General features: G+C 58.2%; 2 protein-coding genes across 2 annotated transcripts in view; one reads left to right on the forward strand and one right to left on the reverse strand.

The window, feature by feature from the left end:
- Cnnm3 (cyclin and CBS domain divalent metal cation transport mediator 3) overlaps positions 1-12,779 on the forward strand; it is a gene marked incomplete in the record, with an annotated part of 13,678 nt that extends 899 nt beyond the window's left edge. Inside the window, 8 exon segments of the mRNA XM_013522745.1 lie at positions 1-355; positions 6,005-6,148; positions 6,689-6,838; positions 7,124-7,293; positions 7,441-7,537; positions 7,771-7,904; positions 8,088-8,226; positions 10,694-12,779. Coding sequence (XP_013378199.1) covers positions 1-355; positions 6,005-6,148; positions 6,689-6,838; positions 7,124-7,293; positions 7,441-7,537; positions 7,771-7,904; positions 8,088-8,226; positions 10,694-10,758 — 1,254 coding nt within the window.
- Positions 12,780-15,041: 2,262 nt separating this feature from the next.
- Ankrd23 (ankyrin repeat domain 23) lies at positions 15,042-20,149 on the reverse strand. Its single transcript, XM_005400683.2, has 9 exons — positions 20,046-20,149; positions 18,650-18,793; positions 18,364-18,492; positions 17,533-17,658; positions 17,246-17,344; positions 17,070-17,168; positions 16,867-16,965; positions 16,667-16,765; positions 15,042-16,588 (listed from the first exon to the last, which is right to left on the reverse strand). The coding sequence occupies exons 1-9, from the start codon at positions 20,070-20,072 to the stop codon at positions 16,493-16,495; spliced, it is 918 nt and encodes a 305-aa protein (XP_005400740.1). The 5' UTR covers positions 20,073-20,149; the 3' UTR covers positions 15,042-16,492.

Below are 20,149 nucleotides of genomic sequence, written 5' to 3' on the forward strand. Positions count from 1 at the left end.
CTGGAGCTGGCGCGCGGCGGCGGCGACCCCTACGGCGACCTGAGCAAGGGCGTGCTGCGCTACCGCACCGTGGAGGACGTGCTCACGCCGCTCGAGGACTGCTTCATGCTGGACGCCAGCGCCGTGCTGGACTTCGGGGTGCTGGCCAGCATCATGCAGAGCGGCTACACGCGCATCCCTGTGTACGAGGAGGAGCGCTCCAACATCGTGGACATGCTCTACCTCAAAGACTTGGCCTTCGTGGACCCCGAGGACTGCACGCCGCTCAGCACCATCACCCGCTTCTACAATCACCCACTCCACTTCGTCTTCAACGACACCAAGCTGGACGCCGTTCTGGAGGAGTTCAAGCGAGGTAACGGCAGGGCGATGCCTGTGCAGTCCCCTGAGAAAGGGTGAGGGAAATGGAAAGGGCGGTGAGACCCGCAAGGTGATGCACCTGGGAACGAGGTTTTGAAATACTTAGAGACTGCTCTTCCCAGGGTGTCGGAGACAGTGCTATTGGAAGAAACACCTTACCCCCCTTTGGCGTAGCCCCTCGGGGAAGGGACCTCTACTTGGCCCGGCCCTCCAGCCGTCTCTCCCCGGGCCACTTTTGAGCACCTGGGGCTCGTGGATAGAAACTAGAAAGATAAAAAAAGTAGTCTCGGGACAGCCAGCCACCATTACCTGTGCACGTTTGTCGCGGATTAGTCGGACTTGCGGTCCCTGCGTGGTTGTTGCCTTCCTTACTGCTGAGGAGGGGGTGACTCATAAAGAGACAGGACTTTCGCTTTGGTTTTGCCAAAAACAACTTTATGGATCCTGGTTTAATTTCCCTTTTCCTTCCTTTCTTTTTCTTTTTAATCACCTCAGTGAGGTCTCCCAGGTTCACCCTTAACTCTGCATGTTTGCCTTGTCCTTTTGCCCTGCTTTGTCTGAGCCACTCTGCCCTGTCTCTGCTGGCAAAGCTGGAGGCTGGGGTTCTTCGAAGTTGTCCTCCTTGGGGGCGTGACTCCTGCCTGCAGGCTCCTAGACGCACGGCCTGCTGCACAGCCCTGAGCTGCGGGGGTGCTGTGTGGATCGACCCTGACAGCTACAGAACGGGAAACGGAGAATTGGGAAGTATGCTGGCTCCAGGTGCGGATGGAGCTGCTCTGTGAGCCCCTGCCTGGAGCAGGAAGGAGGCTCACCTGGCGCTAAGTGTGCCATCTGGCTTGCCTCCATCCGCAAGCATGGTAGCCCTTGGAGTGGCAGCCAGCGTTGTGGCCCTGGAGTCACCTGGGTGGGTTCTGTTCCGCCCTGCGGCCTCTGGGCTCCAAGACCCTGGGACAGCTGCTCCGCCCCTCTTGCTCAAGACCTTGGCTGCTGGTATAGAGATGGCCCAAGAGCGGGTGAAAGGAGCTGGGGAAAGCGGTGTGGGAAGGAAGCAGGGGCTGCGATCCTGGCTAGTAGAGCAGTCTTTGCCCCTGCACTGGGGTAGATGTCTGCTCACCGTGGAGTGACCCCAAAGTGCAGGTTCCACATCGTCCAGAATGGACACCAGACTTCCTCCTCCTCAGGAGAATAATACGGAGACCATTGTGGTCCCTTTGGTGCCCTGAGCCTGCCTGTCTTTGGGTTCCTTAAGAAAATGTTGCCTCTGATGTCTAGTTTCAGCTGGGCTCTGGTGTTCTTTGCCTACGGGTGGGCACTGCGGGTGATTCCAGGCGGTAGTGGTGGAAGGGCTGCCCCTGTCTAGATCTGAGATTCAGGATGTCTAGGATGAAGATGGCAAAGGGGTTTTGTGTTCTCCCCACTGCCTGGCAAGTCTTTATGTCAAATGTGGCAGGTGAGCCTGAGCCTAGGGCTGGTGAGGATCTTGCGTGGGAAGCATTAAGATGCTCACAGTGATAAGACGGGTAGGGGGACAGGACTGTGGGACTTGAGGGCTGCATGTGGGGCTGGAACTCGATCACCAGGGCTGTGGGCAGCGTGGCCCCAGCCAGCTTGTTTCTGCAGACAGTGGTGAGGGGCCCAGCTGAGAGCTGGCCAGGTCACACAGTGGCCTGGGGAGAGACTTGGGGGCCAACAGGGGGTGGAATAGGGACCATTGCTGGTTGGCTGAGGGGCTGTGGTAGGAGAGCGGGGAGCTGAGGATGAGGCCCAGGTTTCTGCCCTTCCTGAGAACCAAGACAGGGAGCGGCCCAGAGTCTTAGGAGGCAGATTCCTAGCAGGCAGCTGGTGTAACATGCAAGCCCCTGGAGCCCGCCGGGAGTGGAGCAGAGTCTGACACCCTGCTGGCCGCCCAGCACAAGTGCGTAAGGTGTAGCCAGGAGCCCGGAGAAGCTGCAGGAAGAGACAGGATGCCCTGGAAGCTAAGGGAAGAGACCACTTCCCAAAGGAAGGTGAGGGACCTGCAAAGGAGGCAACCACCAGGATGCCCCTGACTTTACCAGGGCAGATGTGGGTTGGTGGCTGGACAGGACAGCAGGACATGGCGGTGGAGGAGAGGTGTGGTGGACAGGTGTCTGGCAGGTGTGGCAGGGAGGTGTGGCTGGGGAGGTGTCCCCTGTTCCTAGGTTGTAGGGTAGGCATGGAGTGGGGCTGGGTTGACTTGTTAACAGGGAAGGTGTCGTAGAGAGGGAAGGCTGCCGTGCGGGGCGCTCCTGCTCCTGAGTGGCGGCCTCCGAGGGGCTGAGAGTAGACAGGTGTGGGCAGCCTGGCGCTGGAGGGCATTTAATGATTGAGTGCCCAGAAGCTGCCTGACTGCCCCCATTTCTGTAGCCGGATGTCCAGTGGGGGCCCCATTAGTGCCCTTGACTTCCTCATCCCTGGGGGCAGAGTACCCATGCCTTTCCGAGGACATCCTGGAACTCTCACATCTCTCTTTCTGCAGCCTCTGGCAGATCTCTGCATTTTTCCTGGTGTGAGTCCTGTTCCTTTTGGTTTGATTTGGTTTTTTGAGACAAGGCCTCGCTGTGTAGTTCTTGCTGACTTTGAACTCACTCTGTAGCCCAGGCTGGCCTCAAATTGGCCACAGTCGTCCTGTCTCAGCTTCCCAAGTGCTGGGATTACAGGTGTGCTCCACCATGCCTAGCTTCTGCTGTCTTGACCCTTTTCATACAGTACAGTCCTCATGGGCAAACGGTTCATTGCAGTCTTCTCGGCGCAGGACTCACATCCCCTCCCCATCTCTTTGCCAAGTGTCTGAGGCCATGGTGCCCACAAACTTCCTGGAGCTGGAGTCCATCATTCGGGGGCTCTGCTCCTTTGTGACCTGGGGAGAGGTGCCCCTTGGCACAGACCCAAGGTGACACAGCAGTTACTTCTCGAACACATCAGAAGGAAGAGTGCTTCCGAGTGCTGAGTGACTTGTATTTTCTGTAGAGGCATGGACCCGAGTGCCACCTCTTCAATCCCTGGCAAGACTCTCCAAGCAAAGAAAGGTTTGGGCTGGGCGTGGGGTGTTGCAAACAGACCAGCTGAGTTCCTGCTGGTTGTCTTATCAGAAGCCAGGTGACTGTTGCTGAGGAGAGGCAGAGCTGCTCAGACTGGTGGGAGGAGTGCAGCCCGGAATGTCAGTACACAGCAGATGACAAAATGCGCTGAGCATGCAGCTCCGTGGTAGAGCACTCACTTACCTATATTGTGCATGAGGCCCTGGCTTCCATCCGCAGCACTACGGAAAAACAAAAGCAGGAATAACAGGGAAGCCAGGTGTGGCGGTGCACCCTTGTGATCCCAGCACTGGGGAGGATGAGGGAGGAAGATCAGCATGAGTTTGAGGCCAGCCTGGGATACATAGTGAACTCAAGGCCAGCCTGAACTACATATCGAGACCCTGTCTGAGAAAAAGAAAAAGAAAAATAGAGAAGGCAGAAGAAACTAAACCCTACACTTTTAAAGATAACATAAACCCGGACATGGTGTTTCGTGTCTGTAATCCCACCAGTCCCAGAGGCTAAGGCAGGAGGATTGCAAATTTGAGCCCAGACTGGGCAGCTTAGCAGCTTGTCTCCAAAAGGGGCTGGGGATGCAGCTCCATTTCATGGCATTGGTTCAGTCCCCAGCACTGCCACCAAAACCAGAACTACAAAAGGGTCCTCCACCGTCCATAATTGGAGTACCCTGGAGCCTGCCGGGTGAAATCCGAACGCTGGAGCTTTTCCAGGCCTTCTGGTTATGTCACCAGGTCGTGCCTTTCACACCTGCCCACGGCCTGTGGAGCTGCCATGCGTGTGGGCAGGCCAGTCCTGTTGGGGGTGGGGTGGTCTGGCCACGTTTCTCTCTGTCCGCTCTGCCTTGCCTGGTCACCTTGTGGACCCCTCAGACACCATGTACTGAAATCATCACCTGCCGCCATTGCAGGGGATTCTGCCAGGAACCCTGCTGCCTTCTGTTCCTTGTTGGGCCACCCCAGTGTGGCAGGTCCCAGGGGACATGTGTGCCTGTCTCACAGCAGTTTGAGATGAAGGGAAAAATCAATCCCTTCTGGTAGGTGACCTGCCAAAGGGACAGCTTCTCAGGAAGGAGCTGAGGCAAGGCCTCTCTGGACGGAGGCGGCCATTCGGAAGCTGAGCTTTGGTTTCGGGAGCCACAGGCTGCTGACCTGAACTGTGTGTGTCACACCCTTGGCCTTCCTGGGCTGAGCTGACAGGTTTGAGTTCTGTGATGGAGCAGCCGTGGCTCTTGTGGAGATAGCACCTGCATGCCATTTGCAGCACGGTCTCCGAGGGGTGGGAGGATCTAGGGATGTCTCAGCCAGTGACCCTACTCAGCATGTGTGAGACGAGTGCTCCGGGGACCCCTGGCCTTTTCCTCCTGCAGTGGGGAGGTGACTTAATGTGCTTGTTTCTGCCTTTAATGTTTGTCCAAGGCAGTTCCAGCGCCCTGAACGCTGCTTTCACTAAACCGGTGAAGTGACGCTTTGCGCAGAAACAGGACTTTATTTGTTTGCTTTTCCAGAGATTCTTGGAGCAGCTGCCATTCACGTGCAGCTCTGGAGGCCGCCTTCCCCCTTCACTTTGTCACTGGTGACAGGAGGGTGTGTGTCGGTACACTGTCCTAGACCCACCAGCCCAGTCCAGCGGCCTGTCTGCCCCACGTTCCGGGAGCACTTGGTGGGGTACTTGTCTGAGTTGGGGTAGCAGCAAGTGACAGGCACACCCCAGATTTTGGAGTCTTGGTACAAGAAGAGGGTGAGATGCTTATTACTATTTCCTTACGATTACTTGTTGCAGTGAGACTTGGACTTTATTATGTTACTTAGGATAGGCTGCTAAACTTAATTTCACCTGTTTCTTTTGGTGTTTTTAATGTAGCTACTTAAAGATTTTAAATTACCAACAGGTGCACTGTTTCATTCAGAGACGCGTACAGTGTGGTGGTTGAAAAGCATTTCCATCTGCAGCATAAACTCCTAAAGTTTGTCCAGCGCTTTGCCCTGGGCTCTGCGTCACGTCACTTGTCCCCAATAAAACCAGGTGGGAAGATGACAGGAGAGAGACCCAGGAGCAAGGGGACAGTGCCGGTCTGCGGCTCCACTTCCTTGCAGAGTGGAATCCTTCATGGCTGCTTCCCACCTACCCATACCCTGGGTGAGCCCCAGAAGGGTGACCGTGGGAATTGGGAAAGCCCTGCACAGAGTGTCAGGCTGGGATTGTCCCCAGAGCCTGCATTCCTGGAGTCTGCCTACAGCTCAGAGTCACACACAGGGCCACATCCCAGTTCACCAAGGCCTGTGCAAGGGTCTTGTGCGAGGGCCTCATGTGGATGTGCCTGGGCTCTGCGGCCTCACTCAGCATGCTGGTATTGGATCCTAGGGAAAGAGGTAGACTTAGTTCCTGGTTTTTTTTGGTACTAAGAATTGAATGCAGGACCTTGCACTTGCTAGGCAGGCGATTGTGCCCCTGAACTATATCCCCGGCCCTTGGACTTAGTTCCTGGCACCATTGCTAGTCCCTGTCCTTGTGACTGGCTTGTCTCAGAGAGCTGGAAAAGCAGGGTGCCCTGAAAGCTATAAATGAGTATCCCCTCTCCACAGGGAAGTCGCACCTGGCCATTGTGCAGAAGGTGAACAACGAGGGCGAGGGTGACCCCTTCTATGAGGTGCTGGGCCTGGTCACCCTGGAGGACGTCATCGAGGAGATCATCAAGTCCGAGATCATGGACGAGTCTGAAGACTACCGTGAGTGCAGACAGAGGCCTGGCTTCTGGGGCCTACAGTCCCCGCACAAGCTTGGGGTTCTGTTAGTGGCCGCCCTGTGTTTTCCTTCAGTCAGGGCTCCTTCCTTCCTAGGCTGTTCCCCTTGTGTCTTCCCTGGTGCCTGCTCTGGCTCAGGTTCCTCTGTGTGTTACCCAAGTGTCCTTTAAGGACCCACTCCTTGGGCCAGGTTGTAGCTCAGTGGTAGAGCACTTGCTTTGCAGGCACAGGCCTGGCTTCTCTTCCCAGTGCGCACACACAAAAGCATCCTGTCGAGGGCGTCCCCAGCAGGCAGTACTAGGCCCTTGCACCTGGCTTCCTGCTCTCGGTGCTGTCCTGGGTGCCAGGATTGCTATGGGGCAGTCATGGCAGCCAGGCACTGTGGAGGGAGCTGGGCCAAGTGTGTGTCCCTGGGGCCCTGGCCGTGTCCCCACAGAACTCCTGCTAGGCCTTGGGAGGAGGAGTGGGCAGCAGGGCCCTCGTTGGGTGTGTTCGGCCACTGATGCCCGCACACACTCCTCTTAGGAGATGCCACAATGAGGAAGAAAGCCGCGTCCCTGACTGTCCCTCCTAAGCACAAGGAGGAGTTCTCCCTGTTCAAGGTGTCTGACGAGGAGTACAAAGTAAAAATCTCACCCCAGCTGCTCCTGGCCACCCAGCGCTTCCTGTCCCGAGGTAAGGGTGAAGGGTAGTCCCTGCACTCTCACTGTTGGCTGGGTCAGGAGCCCGACCCAGGCACACAGAGACTCTGGTCCCTGTTGCTGGTGAGAGAAGCATGTGCTTCCCTGGGACCCTGTGAGCAGCATCTCAGTCACCTGAGGGGCAGCTAGGCAGCCTCAGTGGCCCCGGTGAGCCCCACGTGGCTCTCGTGCTGGAGAGCCCACAAGGGCGGCGGGAGCTGGGCTGGTGACTGAGGGCATGCAGGCCCTGGAGGACACTGTCCTTTCCACTGCGGGGCAGAGGTGGACGTGTTCAGCCCTGTGCGCGTCTCCGAGAAGGTCCTGCTGCACCTGCTGAAGCACCCGAGCGTCAACCAGGAGGTGAAGTTTGACGAGAGCAACCGCCTGGCTGCACACCACTACCTGTACCAGCGCAGCCAGCCGGTGGACTACTTCATCCTCATCTTGCAGGTACCGGGGCCAGAGTCCGGGGAGAGCTTGGAACAGGGATAGCCCGGCTCCCGGCCCTGAGGAACCGGGGCTGCGGGTCTCTCCTTGGGTTTCTCTCTGCCGGAAAAGATGACTTCCGCTTGTTTCTCCCTCCCCACCTCCTCGCAGGGCAGGGTTGAGGTGGAGATTGGGAAGGAGGGCCTGAAGTTCGAGAACGGGGCCTTCACCTACTACGGCGTGTCCGCCCTGATGGCACCGTCCTCAGGTAAGCCCACCCTGCAGTGCCGCTCCACCTGTCCTCCGATGTTCCCACACGGGAGAGGCAGGCAGATTTCTCACGTGCTGGCTCTGTGCCCCCCATCTGTATCCCCCTCCTCCCCCCGTGTCCTCACCGTTTTTCAAGTCCCACCCCGCTCCCCCTATAGGGTGGCTTGGACAAGCCTCAGCCTTGTCAATGTCCTGCTGGCCTGCTCAGTCACTGGTTATTCCTTTCAATAGTTCCACAGTCCCCGGCATCCTCACGCCAGCCTGCTCGCCATGACCTGCCAACAGAGCCTGCTGATGGCACCCGCTCCTCCACTTACTGTCCGGACTACACCGTGAGGGCCCTCTCAGACCTGCAGCTGGTGAAGGTGACCACCGGGCTGCTTCCTGGTGTCCACCAGGCGGTGCGGGTAGAGCATGGACACCGAGAGGCCCCGGAGGCTGCAAGAGCAAGGCCTGCCCTGGTCGGCCCTGTGGGATGTGCCCAGGTGTCTTCCTGCATCTGGCCAGTTCTCGTCCTGCCTGCCGGGTGACTCCCCTCTGTCCCCCAGGTCACGCGGCTGCAGTACCTCAATGCACTCCTGGCTTCCCGGGCCCAGAGCCTGCCACCATCCCCTGAGAATGCTGACTTCCAGGTCGTTCCAGGCAGCCAGACCAGGCTGCTTGGTGACAAGACAGCTGCGGCAGCAGGTGAGCCCCGCATGGCACATCCCGAGCGTCGGCGACCCAGAGGGCAGTGCACCCGGCCCCTCATGTTGCTTGCACACAGCGTGCTCTGCCCTTGTCCTGTCCTGCACCGTTCTCTTTTTCTCCTTTTCTGGTTTCCATCTTGCTGGTGGCACCAGTCCCTAAAGCAGTGTGCCTTAATGCACAGCGTAGAAAGCCAGCACTTTCTCTAGAGTGCCCTAGGATGGGCTGGTGTCATTAGATAGCAGAAGGTAAGGGGTCCAGACTCTGTCCTGGCCACCTGGCATTAGGGTTAGGTACTTGGAGAAGGAAGCTTGGGGTTACCTGCGGGCCCTGCTCAGAAGGTGGGAACTGGCACATGCTGGCAGAGCAGGCCTGGCCCATCAGGGGCTCCCACGCTGGGGAACAGCTTTGCACAGTGGGCTGGGAATGGGTGCTGTGGTGGGGTGGTGGGTTACTGGGGTCGGAGCTCTGCTGCAGTGTCCAGCTTGTCGGGTCCTGGAGTGGGGCTGATGATGCCAGGCTCTAGAGAGGTTGCAGGGCCCTGCCTGCCTGCTGTGGAGGGGATGGGCTCCTCCTGGGCACTTTTTCTGTGGGTGCTGCGTTCAGATCCTTCCATGACCTCCCTTGGTGAATGTCCCTGCACTTCCCTGGGACACCAGCCTGGACCTTAGCCAAGGCCTGAGCCTTCAGACATGAGTCTGTGATAGAAAAGTCCTTCCTGAATTGTGAGGTGACACACCTGTGCCAGAGACAGAAAGCCCCAGCCCAGGGCACAGTGACAGCCCCTCCGCCACCGGCTGTCGGGAGTGGAGAGGGGACAGCAGGTATGGCTGGGCTGAGTGCTGTCTCTGGACTCAGGATGGGTTGGGGATTCCTCCCTCTCAAAAGGAACACGCTCCCAGATGGGGCTATACCTCTTGCAGTTGGCAAGGCTGTCTCCCCACTCTGTGGAGGGGCCCATGCAGGAGTTCACACTGGCACATGGGACTTGGGCTTCAGAAGCCAAGACTCAGCAGGAGCTGAGCCCTTTGGGTTGGCCTTCCTGCACCGCTGAGCCTGCATGGCGCTGTCCAAGATCCAGACCTGCTCAGGGACAGGTGTCCAGGACAACAGAGCCAAGGTGAACCCAGCGCCTCCCCTGTGCTAGGTGGGTGCTCTGCCACCGAGCTGCGCTCTAGGCCCTCAAGGCTTCAGCCACTCACCGGGCCGGAGAGTTGTTTGTAGCAGAGTTGTGGGCGGTTTTCTCATATCTGTTACCTGCTGCTCTGCGACGTCACATTGATAGTTCTACCCACAAGCGCCTGACTGTCACCCTGGCGAGCTTGCCTGCAGTCTCCCTCCCTCCCTGCACCGGCTGGCATCTGCCCGTGTCTGTCCCCGGTAGCTTGGCGCTTCAGTGGTACTACACGCGTAGTGGCTTAGTCGTGCCCTGAGACTGCGTCACTCAGTCCCTGGCAGAGAAGGGCTTCACTGAAGGGCTCGGAAAGCACAGGAATTTTCAGCTGCTTCCGGCAGGGCCGGGGAAACCATGGTGCGAGGGCCGGATCCAGCCGGCTGCCCGTGTGTATAAATAAGGTTTCATCAGCCCTGGATTGATTGGTGGTTTGTCCGGTGGCCTGTAAGCACAGTGGAGTTGAGTAGTTCTGACAGAGTCCAGTGAGCTGCAGAGCCTAAAACATGGGCGCTTTGCTGGAACGTTTTAGACCCCGACCTCCCTGCAGGTTCTGAGCCAGCCCTCTGCGCTGCCCAGTCACCAGTCTGTTTTCCAGGGACAGGGTCTGGGGACGCCGCCTGCGTGACCTGCCTCTGATGTGCGGCACCGCCTGTCCTCAGTGGTGCCGCCCAACAGCTCGTCGTCTCTTCTCTCTCTCTCTCTGCTCCTTCAGCCTTCCCCGTAGACCTTTCCCTCTTTGGCACATTTGGAAACTGCAGTTGATAATTGACTGTGGACTAGTGCGCGTTTTTTGTTTTAAGAAAACACCAAGGTAAATATGTCCCTTCCCTTCCGTCTTCGCTTGCTTCCTCCGCTCACTCGCTCAGTCGCTGCTGGTGGGGCTCCTGACAGCTCTGCCAGGTGACGTTTGTCCTGGGGCGTGGGGGTGGGTGCCACTGCCCGTCTTCCCAGAGGGCAGGCAGGGTGGGCAGCACCTGCTCAGCCTTGGGACACAGCTTCCCTCCAGCACAGGGCGCATGCTCGTCCAGGGCAGGTCCCTCTCGCCCAGGGCCCCCTGGGGTCCTGTCTTTCTGGGGTGGCATCTGTCCTCAGAATGGCTTCCTCTTGTGAGGATGAGTCAGGCTGGCCGTGTCCCTAAGCAGCCCCTCCCGGCTCTGCCTGGATCTCACTTGGCGTCCTGGGGCCGGGCTACCTCGTCTGTCAGCCTGGTCCTGCAGCTCCCGCGCTGGGTCAGTGACCGGCCCTCCCCCTCATCGGCGCGGCCCTTCACGCTCCTTTTCCTCTCTCCTGCAGGGTCCCACCCCAGCAGGCCCAGTGTCCCGGTGGAGGACAGCCCTGGGCGGAACCCCGGGCTTTAACCGCTTGCTGGGCGCCCAAGCTGGAACGGACAAGCACACAGGGAGCTGAGGGGGCCAAGCAGGAGCTTCGCGCCGCCCTGTCCCCGTCCCTCTGGGCCGTGTTTTAGATGGCCCGTGCAGACAGGGGGCCTGGGCCTCCTCAGTGCCAGGAACCTCTCGGGAGCTGTCGGAGAGGGGTCGCCAAGCCCAGCCCTCCGGACCGTTCCGGAAGGAGCGACAGGAACAGTATCATCTCTGGTCCCCAGGGCCCAGCCCTGCTCCTCCGATGCTGTGAACCGCAGTGAATTTATACCTCTGCGCCAGGCTCCGTGCGTGTGCAGTCACTGCCTCCTGTGGCCGAGCCCCGTGCACACCTGACTCCGAGGCAGCCGAGCCCTGCTGCTGGCCGCACCTTCCCAGCCCATGGAGAGCACCGGCGTTGACCCGGTTTCCAGGTCGCAGCCTTGTCCCCAGTGTCCTCTCTGGCTTCCCTTACAATGCCCTGTGCCAAAGCCAGAAAGAAGCACAATTCCCACAAGTCTGTCCCTGGTCTCGTTCCCTCCTACCAGCAGCAGGCCACCCCGGTGGCTTGGAGGAGCCCTGAGCAGCCAGCTCACTTCCCTCGCCGGGCTTGGTCGCCACTCAGTATTGTCAGCATCCATCGTGTGCTGAGAGGTCTCTCGTGGGAGGAGTGCTCCTCCTGGCTGCATCTGTCAGTCGTCTGCCCCTGAGGCAGAGTCGCCGGTGGTGCCTGTCCTGTCCCGCTCCCGTGGGCCTCTGCAGAGGACGGGCGGTGGCTGGGCGTGACCAGAGCATCTGCACACCTGTCCTTTAGAAAGGAAAAGCCAAGTTCTTCTTACCTTTGAAGACGGTTCCCGTTCTGTGCCCTTCCTTGTTCCTACCCGTGCTGAGATGCGGGAATGAGGGGGCGTCAGTCTTTCCTAATTTATCTGTATTTTCCCTTGAAGTTCAGTTGTTGGAAATCCGGGCCTCCCAGAGACGAGAGTCACAGGTTGGGGAGGGAAGGAGTAGTTCTGGAGCCTGCCTTTCTTGACGGAATTCAGGTCCTCCTATATGGGGCCAAGGCCAAAAGAACAGTGAAGCACTTGCTTAGAAACTGTTCTCCAGGAACAGCTCTGAGAACCATCCCCGGGGGAAATGAACTTTCCCTTCATCTCTGTCCAGAACAGTGGTTCTAGACCGTGGCTGTACCTTGGGGTCACCTGGAAAATGAAACACGGGGCTCCCTGGGCCCACTCCTGGAACTTGGTAATTCTGGGCACAGGGGCTTAATTTTTTAAATAGTTGTAGGTTCTCAGAAGAGTTCTGTACGCCCTTCACCCAGCCTTCCCAAATGGTAACATCTTACATTACCTTGGTACATACATCTGAACTAGAAATGTAACCTTTGTGCAATACTCCTAACTGCAGACTTTATTTGGGTCTTTCCATTTTTTTCCCCCAGTAATGTCCTTTTTCTGTTGCAGGAGCCAATCTAAAATACCAAGTTGCACTTCCAGCTGTTTTTTCCTAACTCTTTAGTTTGAAATTATGACAGAGTCATAGGAAGTTGCAGGGCTAGAGGCCTCCGAGGCCAGTGTGTCTCGATGGTTACGTCTTATGCGGTGACAGTCCTGTGTCAGAGCCTGGACTTGGCCTGGCGGGTTGTGGTCAGGGAGTTCTGCGTTGGTCGGCACACAAGTAGTTCTATAACTGCCACCACTGTCCCGTGTGACCTGTCTCATCACCGTCACCGCAAGCCTTTTCCCCAGACTGTCCTGTCGGAGCCGCCCCAGCCCTAACCCTGCACCCACTAATCTGTTCTTCATCTCTGTTACTTTGTCATTTCGAGAAAGTTGTATAAATGGAATCACACGGTGTAATCACATTTGAGATTGCCTTTCACTCTGTTCTCTGGAGCTCATCCAGGTCGTTGTGTGTAACAGCGGTTCGTCCCTTTCTGTTGCCGGAATACTCATCATCCCCTGGTTGTTTCCAGCGTGGGACTGTTCAAAATAAAGCTGCTGTGAACGTCCACTGGAGGTGTGTGTGGAAAGGGGCTTGCTTCCTCTGGGGTAAATGGCGGGAGCACCATTGCTGGGTCGTGCGATCGTGACGTGTTCCAGCGCGAAAGAAACTACCAAGCTGGCGCGGCTGCGCCCCCTTTCGTTCCTCCCTGCGCTGTAGTGTGATCAGCCCCCAGGTCCTCACGGCCACTCGGTGGTGTCACTGCTGTCCATTTCGCTGTCTGACAGGTGCTCAGGGATCCTATACCTTTCCCTTTCACCTCAGTGGTGTCCAGTCTGTCCGTGTTCTTTACCTACTTGCTAATTATTTGACCTTTGAAGTTTTTTTTTTTTTTGAGGCAGTGTCTCACTGTGCAGTGCTGGCTGGCCTTGAGCTCATGATCATCCTGCCTCAGCCTCCCAAGTGCTGGGGTTACAAGCATGTGCCAACACTGGGCTAGGTTTTTTACTGGTTTGAGAATTCCTGCTATATTCTAAATACTCAAGCCTTGGGGTTTTTGGTTTGCAAACATTTTATCAGGGTTTATAGTGTCAGGGTTTCTATCTGAAACACCCTTGAAGACTGGTAAAGCTTGGACCCTGTCCTGCGGCAGGAACCCTGCCTTGGTGGGGACTGGTGGAGGGAGGTTAGGCCAGGGGCTGTCCTGGGGGAATATTGGCACCTCTGTACCTTTTGCTTCTGCCATGATGCATGTGGCCCAGAGCAGCAGGGCCGCAGTGGACGTGGACCGAAAGCTGTGAAACCATGAGCCCAAACGAACCTTTCCTCCTATAAATGGGAGCTCACAGGAACTTGTCACAGTGACAGAAGCTAACGTGCAGCCAGTGTATTCATCCTCTGCACGGGGCCTTTTATTTTGAGAAAGTTACCAATTATTCTTTTATGCATTGTGCTTTTGCCATCACATTTAAAAACGCCTTACCTAGTCCTAAATCCTGGATGTTACCTACATTTTTCCTAAAGGGTTGAACCCAGGGACCACTGAACTACATATCCTGAGCCCTTTTTATTTTTTTATTTTCAGAAAAGAGCTCATGAAATTGCCCAAGGTAGCTTTGAACTTGGGATCCTCCTGCTTCAGCCTCCTGAGTAGCTGGGATTAAAGCGTGTGTCACTGTACCCAGCTAAAAGTTTCATGTTTCACATTTAAGTGTTTGTGACTCTTGAATTAATTCTGGTTATAAATTACGAGACTTAGGTCAGTGCTTGCATTTTGGTTTTTAAAGTCTATAGGTGCCCAGCTGTCCCAGCACTGTTCGTTAGAAAGGCAGCCCACCCTCCCCACCCCCAGCAGCCCGGTGGCTTTGCACCTTTGCCATGTGTGGTAGTGAATGCCTGTCAGCCTTGCTACTCAGGAGGCTGAGTGGGAAGATTGCAAGTTTGAGGCCAGCCTGGGCCACTTAGACCCTGTCTCATAATTGAAAGGGCTGGGCATATAGCTCAGTGGTGGAGCGCTTGCCCAGCGTGTGTGAGGCTGCAATTCAGACTCCCGTACTAAACAAAACAAAAACAAACCACGGCATTTTTGTATGGTTTTTCTTTGTCCCTCTGTCATACCATACTCACTCATTGTACCTGTACAGGAAGTCTGCAAACCAGTAGACTGATTTCCTTCTACTTCTATTTTCAAAATAGTTGTCACTATAATTTTTTTTTTTTTACAAATTTTAGGACAACTTTAGAATGCCCTTGTCTATATCTACTAAAGATTTTGCCGTGATCTCAGTAGTTGTGGCACTTGGGACATGGTTTCTAACTTGGCTTTTTTCAACCCATGAACATGGTCTGTCTCCATTCCTATAAATTTGGATTTCATTTTGGTTTGGAGACTGCAGCATGTTTTTGAAATGACCTAAGCCTGAGTATTTCACTTTGCTAAGCCGGTGTATATGCTGTCACCTTTTTTGTTCTGTGTTTGTTACGTCCTGAGATCTTGTCGGATGCTCCCCGTCTAGGTAGGTGGGTTCCTCAGCTTTCCCGGCGTATGCACATGAGCATGTTGCCCACTGCCCTAATGCTCTGGACAGCAGGACTTTACAGCAGCCCCTGGCGATTCTGACAAGCAGCTGAGGCTGCAGACTGCTGCCCTCTGAACTTGCCCATCTGTGAGCAAAATCGCCAGGTGCCAGCGCCTGCACCGAGGTGGCCGTGCTGGTGGCCTTTCCGTCAGCCGCTGGTAAAAAGCTTGAGCTTTACACTGAGGGTGTCAAGGTCCTGGGCTGTCCCTGGTGACCAATGCACTAGCTTCTCCCAGCCCCAAAAAGATGACTAGGCCATGATGGGTAATCAGCCAATTTAATGAACAAAAAATAGTGATCCGTATAAAAAGGTGCTTTTGTCTGTGCTTGTGTGCCCTCATTGCTAGAGGACTTGTCATCTCCGTAGGCGGAAGCGCCTGTTTGGCCCATGGCACCTGCATCATGGCACACACTGGCTGTGTCGCCACAGCAGAAGCTGCCGGTGGACAGGTGTGTGGCTCAGAGTGGGTGCTCATCGGCCTTCTCACGCAGTTCAGGAGGCTTCGTGTGGCCTCAGAAGGCCACTGTGGTCACACTAGGAAGAACTGCTGCTGAACGGACGCCACCCCGGGTGCCGCGTCTGACCCAGGACCATGGGAGGGAGGCTGAGCCTCTGTTGTCATGTGTGGGGACCATGTGAGCCTCAGCCGGTGCCTGTGTGGGCAGCAGAGCCCGTCCCGAGCCACGTTCTGGCAATTAAGGATCCAGCGCTGCCGGGGTACGTCTGTACCCAGAGGAGTGGGCGGGAAGGAAGGAGCCATTTGGGAAGGAGCATGGAGCGGGCCCGCAGGCCAGGCCAGGGAGGGAGGGTGTCTGGGTGTCCCTTCCTGCCCTGCTGCCCGCTGGGCACAGAGCTCCTCAGTGTGCTGCCTGGGGGGGGCAGAGGTGCGTGGGGAGCGCAGAGGAACGGGCAGCTGCAGGGCTCCAGCACCAGGGGGCAGCAGAGGCCCAGGGAAGCCAGGGTTGCGGGCCGCCGCCTCAGGAGTTGAGTGGGCCACAAGCAACCCCAGCGCCGGGCTCATGCCCCAGGAGGAGAGCCACCGCTGGCGACCGTGCAGCAGGCCCCTCTGACTGAAGCAGGTCGGGTACAGTCCCCACACAGGGCTGCCCTAGCTCATCGGTCCTAGGCCTCTGAGGCAACCTGGAAGGTTCTGGCATCTGTCCTGTGGGCCTCAGGCCTGCTGAGGGCCCTGCAGACCCCAGAACCTCCCCCGAGTGCCTAGGACCAGAGCCACTCCGGACCCATCAGGGTTGCCGCCAACAGGTCCAGAGGGAGACCCGCACCAGTGCTGGCACCAGCCTGGCCCGCCGCGGTCTCACGTCTGGGCTGCAGCTACGGCCGCCTCTGTGCCACCGCGCAGGCGACCGGACCTCACTCTCCTCAGGAGCCAGTGAGCCTGAGGGGAAACAGGTCCGGTCCTTGGCCCCAGCTGGCTTGCTTCCGCTCCAGCCCCACTTTTGCTCTGCGCCCTGGCTCCGTCTGGACCCACTTTGCTTCCCACCGCCTGTGGTCTCTGCATTAGCCCATCCCAGCCCGGCCAAGCAGGGGTAGCAGCGCCCTACACAGCAGGCACCTGCCCTCCACCCGCTGGCCCTCGTGGGGCTGCCTCGGGCCGAAGGGAACAGGACTAAGGCCAGGGACCATGGGTGCAGTGCAGAGAGCCCTGGGGGCGCGAAGGACGGCTGAGTGAGCCCACAGGCCCGCGCGGTCAGCATCGGGTGCGGGGGTGCCTGACGTGCGTTTGCAGCGCTTCCTGGATGCCCCGCTGCCAGTCTCGGGCCAGCTGCACAGGGGTCAGGGAGGCCTGGAACGAGGAGGCCGAGTCAGTCCTCGCTGTTCCCACCGCCCCCGCGCCACCCTGGGCCTCGCCAGCGGCACGCACCGCGTTCTGCACGCCCAGCTTGGCGCCGTACAGCAGCAGCAGCTTCATGGCCTTGTAGCGGCCATGGCGCACAGCATCGTGGAGAGCTGTGTCCCCCTCCTGTGGAGAAAGGACGTCACCTCCTGTCCACACGGGGGGCCCTGGGCGGGAGGGTCGGGCAGCCCCTTCGTCCCGTGCCCCGAGAGAGACCCAGCGTCCACCTTGTCCTGTGCGTTGAGGTGGGCACCACACTCCACGAGGTGCTCGAGGCAGTCGGAGTGGCCCATGCGCACAGCCACGTGGAGGGGCGTGCTCCAGATCTAGGAGGACGTGGGGTCAGGATGGGGTCTGGGCCGGCAGCCTCTCCCCCGTTTGCAGGGCCTCCTGCTCTGACGGCCACCCCCGCAGGCGGCTGCTCCCTCACCTTGTCCCGGGCGTTGACCTGGGCTCCCTGGTTGAGCAGCTGTTTGAGGATGTCCAGGTGTCCTCCCCGGCAGGCCCAGAACATGGGGGTCCTGTCCAGCTGCAACACAAGGAGCAGCGCTCAGCCAGCGGATGCCGGGCAGGGCTGGGCCAGGGCATGGCCTTCCCAGTGCTCACCAGGTCACGCGCGTCCACTGCGGCGCCGGCTGCCAGCAGCTTGCTCACCAGCTGGCCGTGACCCTTCAGGCAGGCCCAGTGCAAGGCCGTGCGGTGCAGCTGAGGTGAGACAGAGGGCAGGTTAGGCAGAGGGAGCAGGGCCCCGGATGTCACCCATCCCACCACCAGGTCAGGGGCCTCCCCCACCTCACGTCCCGCCACCACATCTGTGTCCACGAAAAGCTCGCCATGTCCCGGGCCAGGACCAGGATGTATACAACAGCATGCATGTCACCCAGCCGTGCTACCTTGTCATGCGCACTGGAGTCCCCTCCGTCTGCCAGGTACTTGTCCACCAGGGACTCCTGGTTCTCAGCAGCTGCCTTCAGGAACGTCTCCAGGTCCACAGGTCCCAGTGGGGCCTGGGGCTGTGGCTGGGTGAATGGAAGGACAAGCCCGCGTCACTCCACAGGCTGGCGGGCGGCCACAATGACATCCCCAGCCTGGCCCAGGGACTCCAGGCGCGGACAGGACCAGCATGCGGTGGGACCGGGCAGGTGTCATTCTGATGTCCAGTCTCCCTCCCAGGAGACTCGATAGGCGGCGGGGCATGTGTTGTGCAGATTTGTCATCCCCGCCCCCATGTTCAGATGCTGAAGTCCTAGCCCTGGCCTTGGGGAGGGGACCTTATTTGGAAATGTGGCCCTTGCAGATGAAATTCGTTGAGGTTGCGCTGGAGTGGGGTGGCCCCTTTCCAGTATGACAATGCCAAAGGGAGCTGTACTCCTGTGGGACTGGTGTCCTCGTCACAAGGGACACGGGAGAACATCTTGGAATAACAGGGCAGAGGTGGGCGAGGCACCTATAAGCTGGGGACTACAGGGACCTGAGGGGGGCTGCTGGTGTTCCCTCACTCTCTCCTTTGGGGAAAGCTACCAGCCTGCTGCCCAGGCCTGTAGCCCCCAGCGCCATGAGACAGCTGGGCCTTCGCCCTGGCTGTCCTGGCAGATGCCAAGGGACCCTGGGCAGCGGCTGTGCAGTGTGGTTTCTGCATCGCCTCTTCCCTGAGCCCCTGGGGACAGCAGGCGCTGCCCCTGGCACTGAGCCCTGGGGATCCCCCACCTGCCTTGACTTCTTACCTCAGCCACGGGCTCTGGTTCCCTGGGGGGGGCTCTGCGTCTTAGTCGCTTTTCTCTCCGTCTTTGGACCAAGTTTTCTAAGTCTTCCAGTTTCTCCAGATTCGTTCTGGAGCTGTTGAATTTTTCCAGCTAGGGTAGAACGTGGGCAAAGACAAGACCAGGCCAGCAATCAGCCATTGGGGCAGGGGACCTCGGTGACAGGCCCTCAGCCAGTCTGATCCTGGCTACACCTGGGCTCAGGACAGGCACACGGGACCCGCTTCCCAACACCGCCGGCGTCACTCACTTTCTTCTTCCTCTCTTCTTCCTGTTTCAGCTTCTCCCGGGCCACCGCCTCGTGGGGGCCCAGCCTCCAGTCACGAGGCCGGCCTCCGGGATCGGGAGCTGTGTGTCCACACCCCAGCGCTTTCCCTTCTCTTTCTCCGCTCACCTGTGGGACAGGGAATCAGGAAAACTGGAGGAACCCTTAGAAAACAGTCTTGAGGCTGAGGCAGGACTGAAAGTTCAAGCCCAGGGTGGGCAATTTGACAAGACCCTGTTTTAAAATTAAAACGGCTGGGTGTAGCTTAATGCACCCTGGGTTCAATCCCCATTACCGAATTTAAAAGAGAAAAGAAAAATAGAGCTGTGATGGTTCCTGGGAGCTGACCTAGATCACAGATGAGGGTCCTGGTGCTGGCGAGCACCAACACCTGTGCTCGTCCTCCCCAGCTGTGGCGACGACCAAGGTCCAGGGGGCCAGCTGCCTCCGCCTACTTGCTCCCATCAGCAGGATTGCAGGGCTGAAGGCAGGTGACCTAGGCTATTTATATTGCTGGGCCTGCGCCCGGGAGCCCAGGGGCAAACGATATCCAGCCTCCCTCCTGGGGTGCTGTCCCTGCATTCCTGGCAGATCATGCCACACTGCCACCTGACCCCAAGCTCATAGGAACAGAGGAGATGCCTCGGGACAATTCTGGGTCCCTGGGTCCCACTTGGGTTTGGGAAGCTATGTTTCCACATTTGTGAAATGGGTTCCTGCTAGCACTTTCCAAGGATGCTGTGAAAACCACAGGAACTTTTGGTATTTGTGCGGCCAACAGCCAGGGCCCCAGCTACCTGGGGAAGAGAAGGGTTGGAACTGTGGGGTCGCACCACCTAGGGCCTCCGGCCAGGAGAACTGAATTCTGTCTAAAGCAGCAGCCCTGGCCACCTGATGCTCCCGGATTTTGGGATCTGCCTCTGTCAGCAGCTGCAGCAAACTGGGGCCACTGCTGGACCCCGCAAGCTCAGCCTCACCCCCCGCACACCCCAGAGCATCACAGCCACTGCTGTTTCTCACTGCCCAGGGCACCCAAGAGCACCCTTCCCCCGGCCACCAAAGCAGCCAGACCCTCGGTTGCCTCCACGACTGTCGTAGGGCTGGGATAAAGGGACGCCCAGGCACACCACGGCTTCAGCAGGAGTCCCCACCCCGGTCCCCTGTCCTCTCAGTCCAGGACAAAGTGGGACGCACCAGCTGTGGTGTGGCCTAGTGAGCGAGGCCCTTCTTGTCCCCACCCCCACAAGCAACAGGATGCTCCCCAAACTCGAGGACCTGTGCATCAGGCTGCACCCCACTTCTTCCCATTTGGCTCCCTCTTGCTCCCCAGCCCCCGCCACCCCACAGCCCCGGCTTCAGGCCACCAAGAGCCCGTCCTCACCAACTGCCGAATGCTGATGAAGTCCATGGTCCCCCCCTGCTCTCCACGCCTCTGCGAGCAGAGCGGAACGCGGCCCTTTTATAGGGAAGCTGACTCCTGGGGGA

The sequence above is a fragment of the Chinchilla lanigera genome, unplaced genomic scaffold (assembly GCF_000276665.1).
Source record: "Chinchilla lanigera isolate Chin_1 unplaced genomic scaffold, ChiLan1.0 scaffold00069, whole genome shotgun sequence".
In the NCBI taxonomy this organism is placed as follows: domain Eukaryota; kingdom Metazoa; phylum Chordata; class Mammalia; order Rodentia; family Chinchillidae; genus Chinchilla; species Chinchilla lanigera.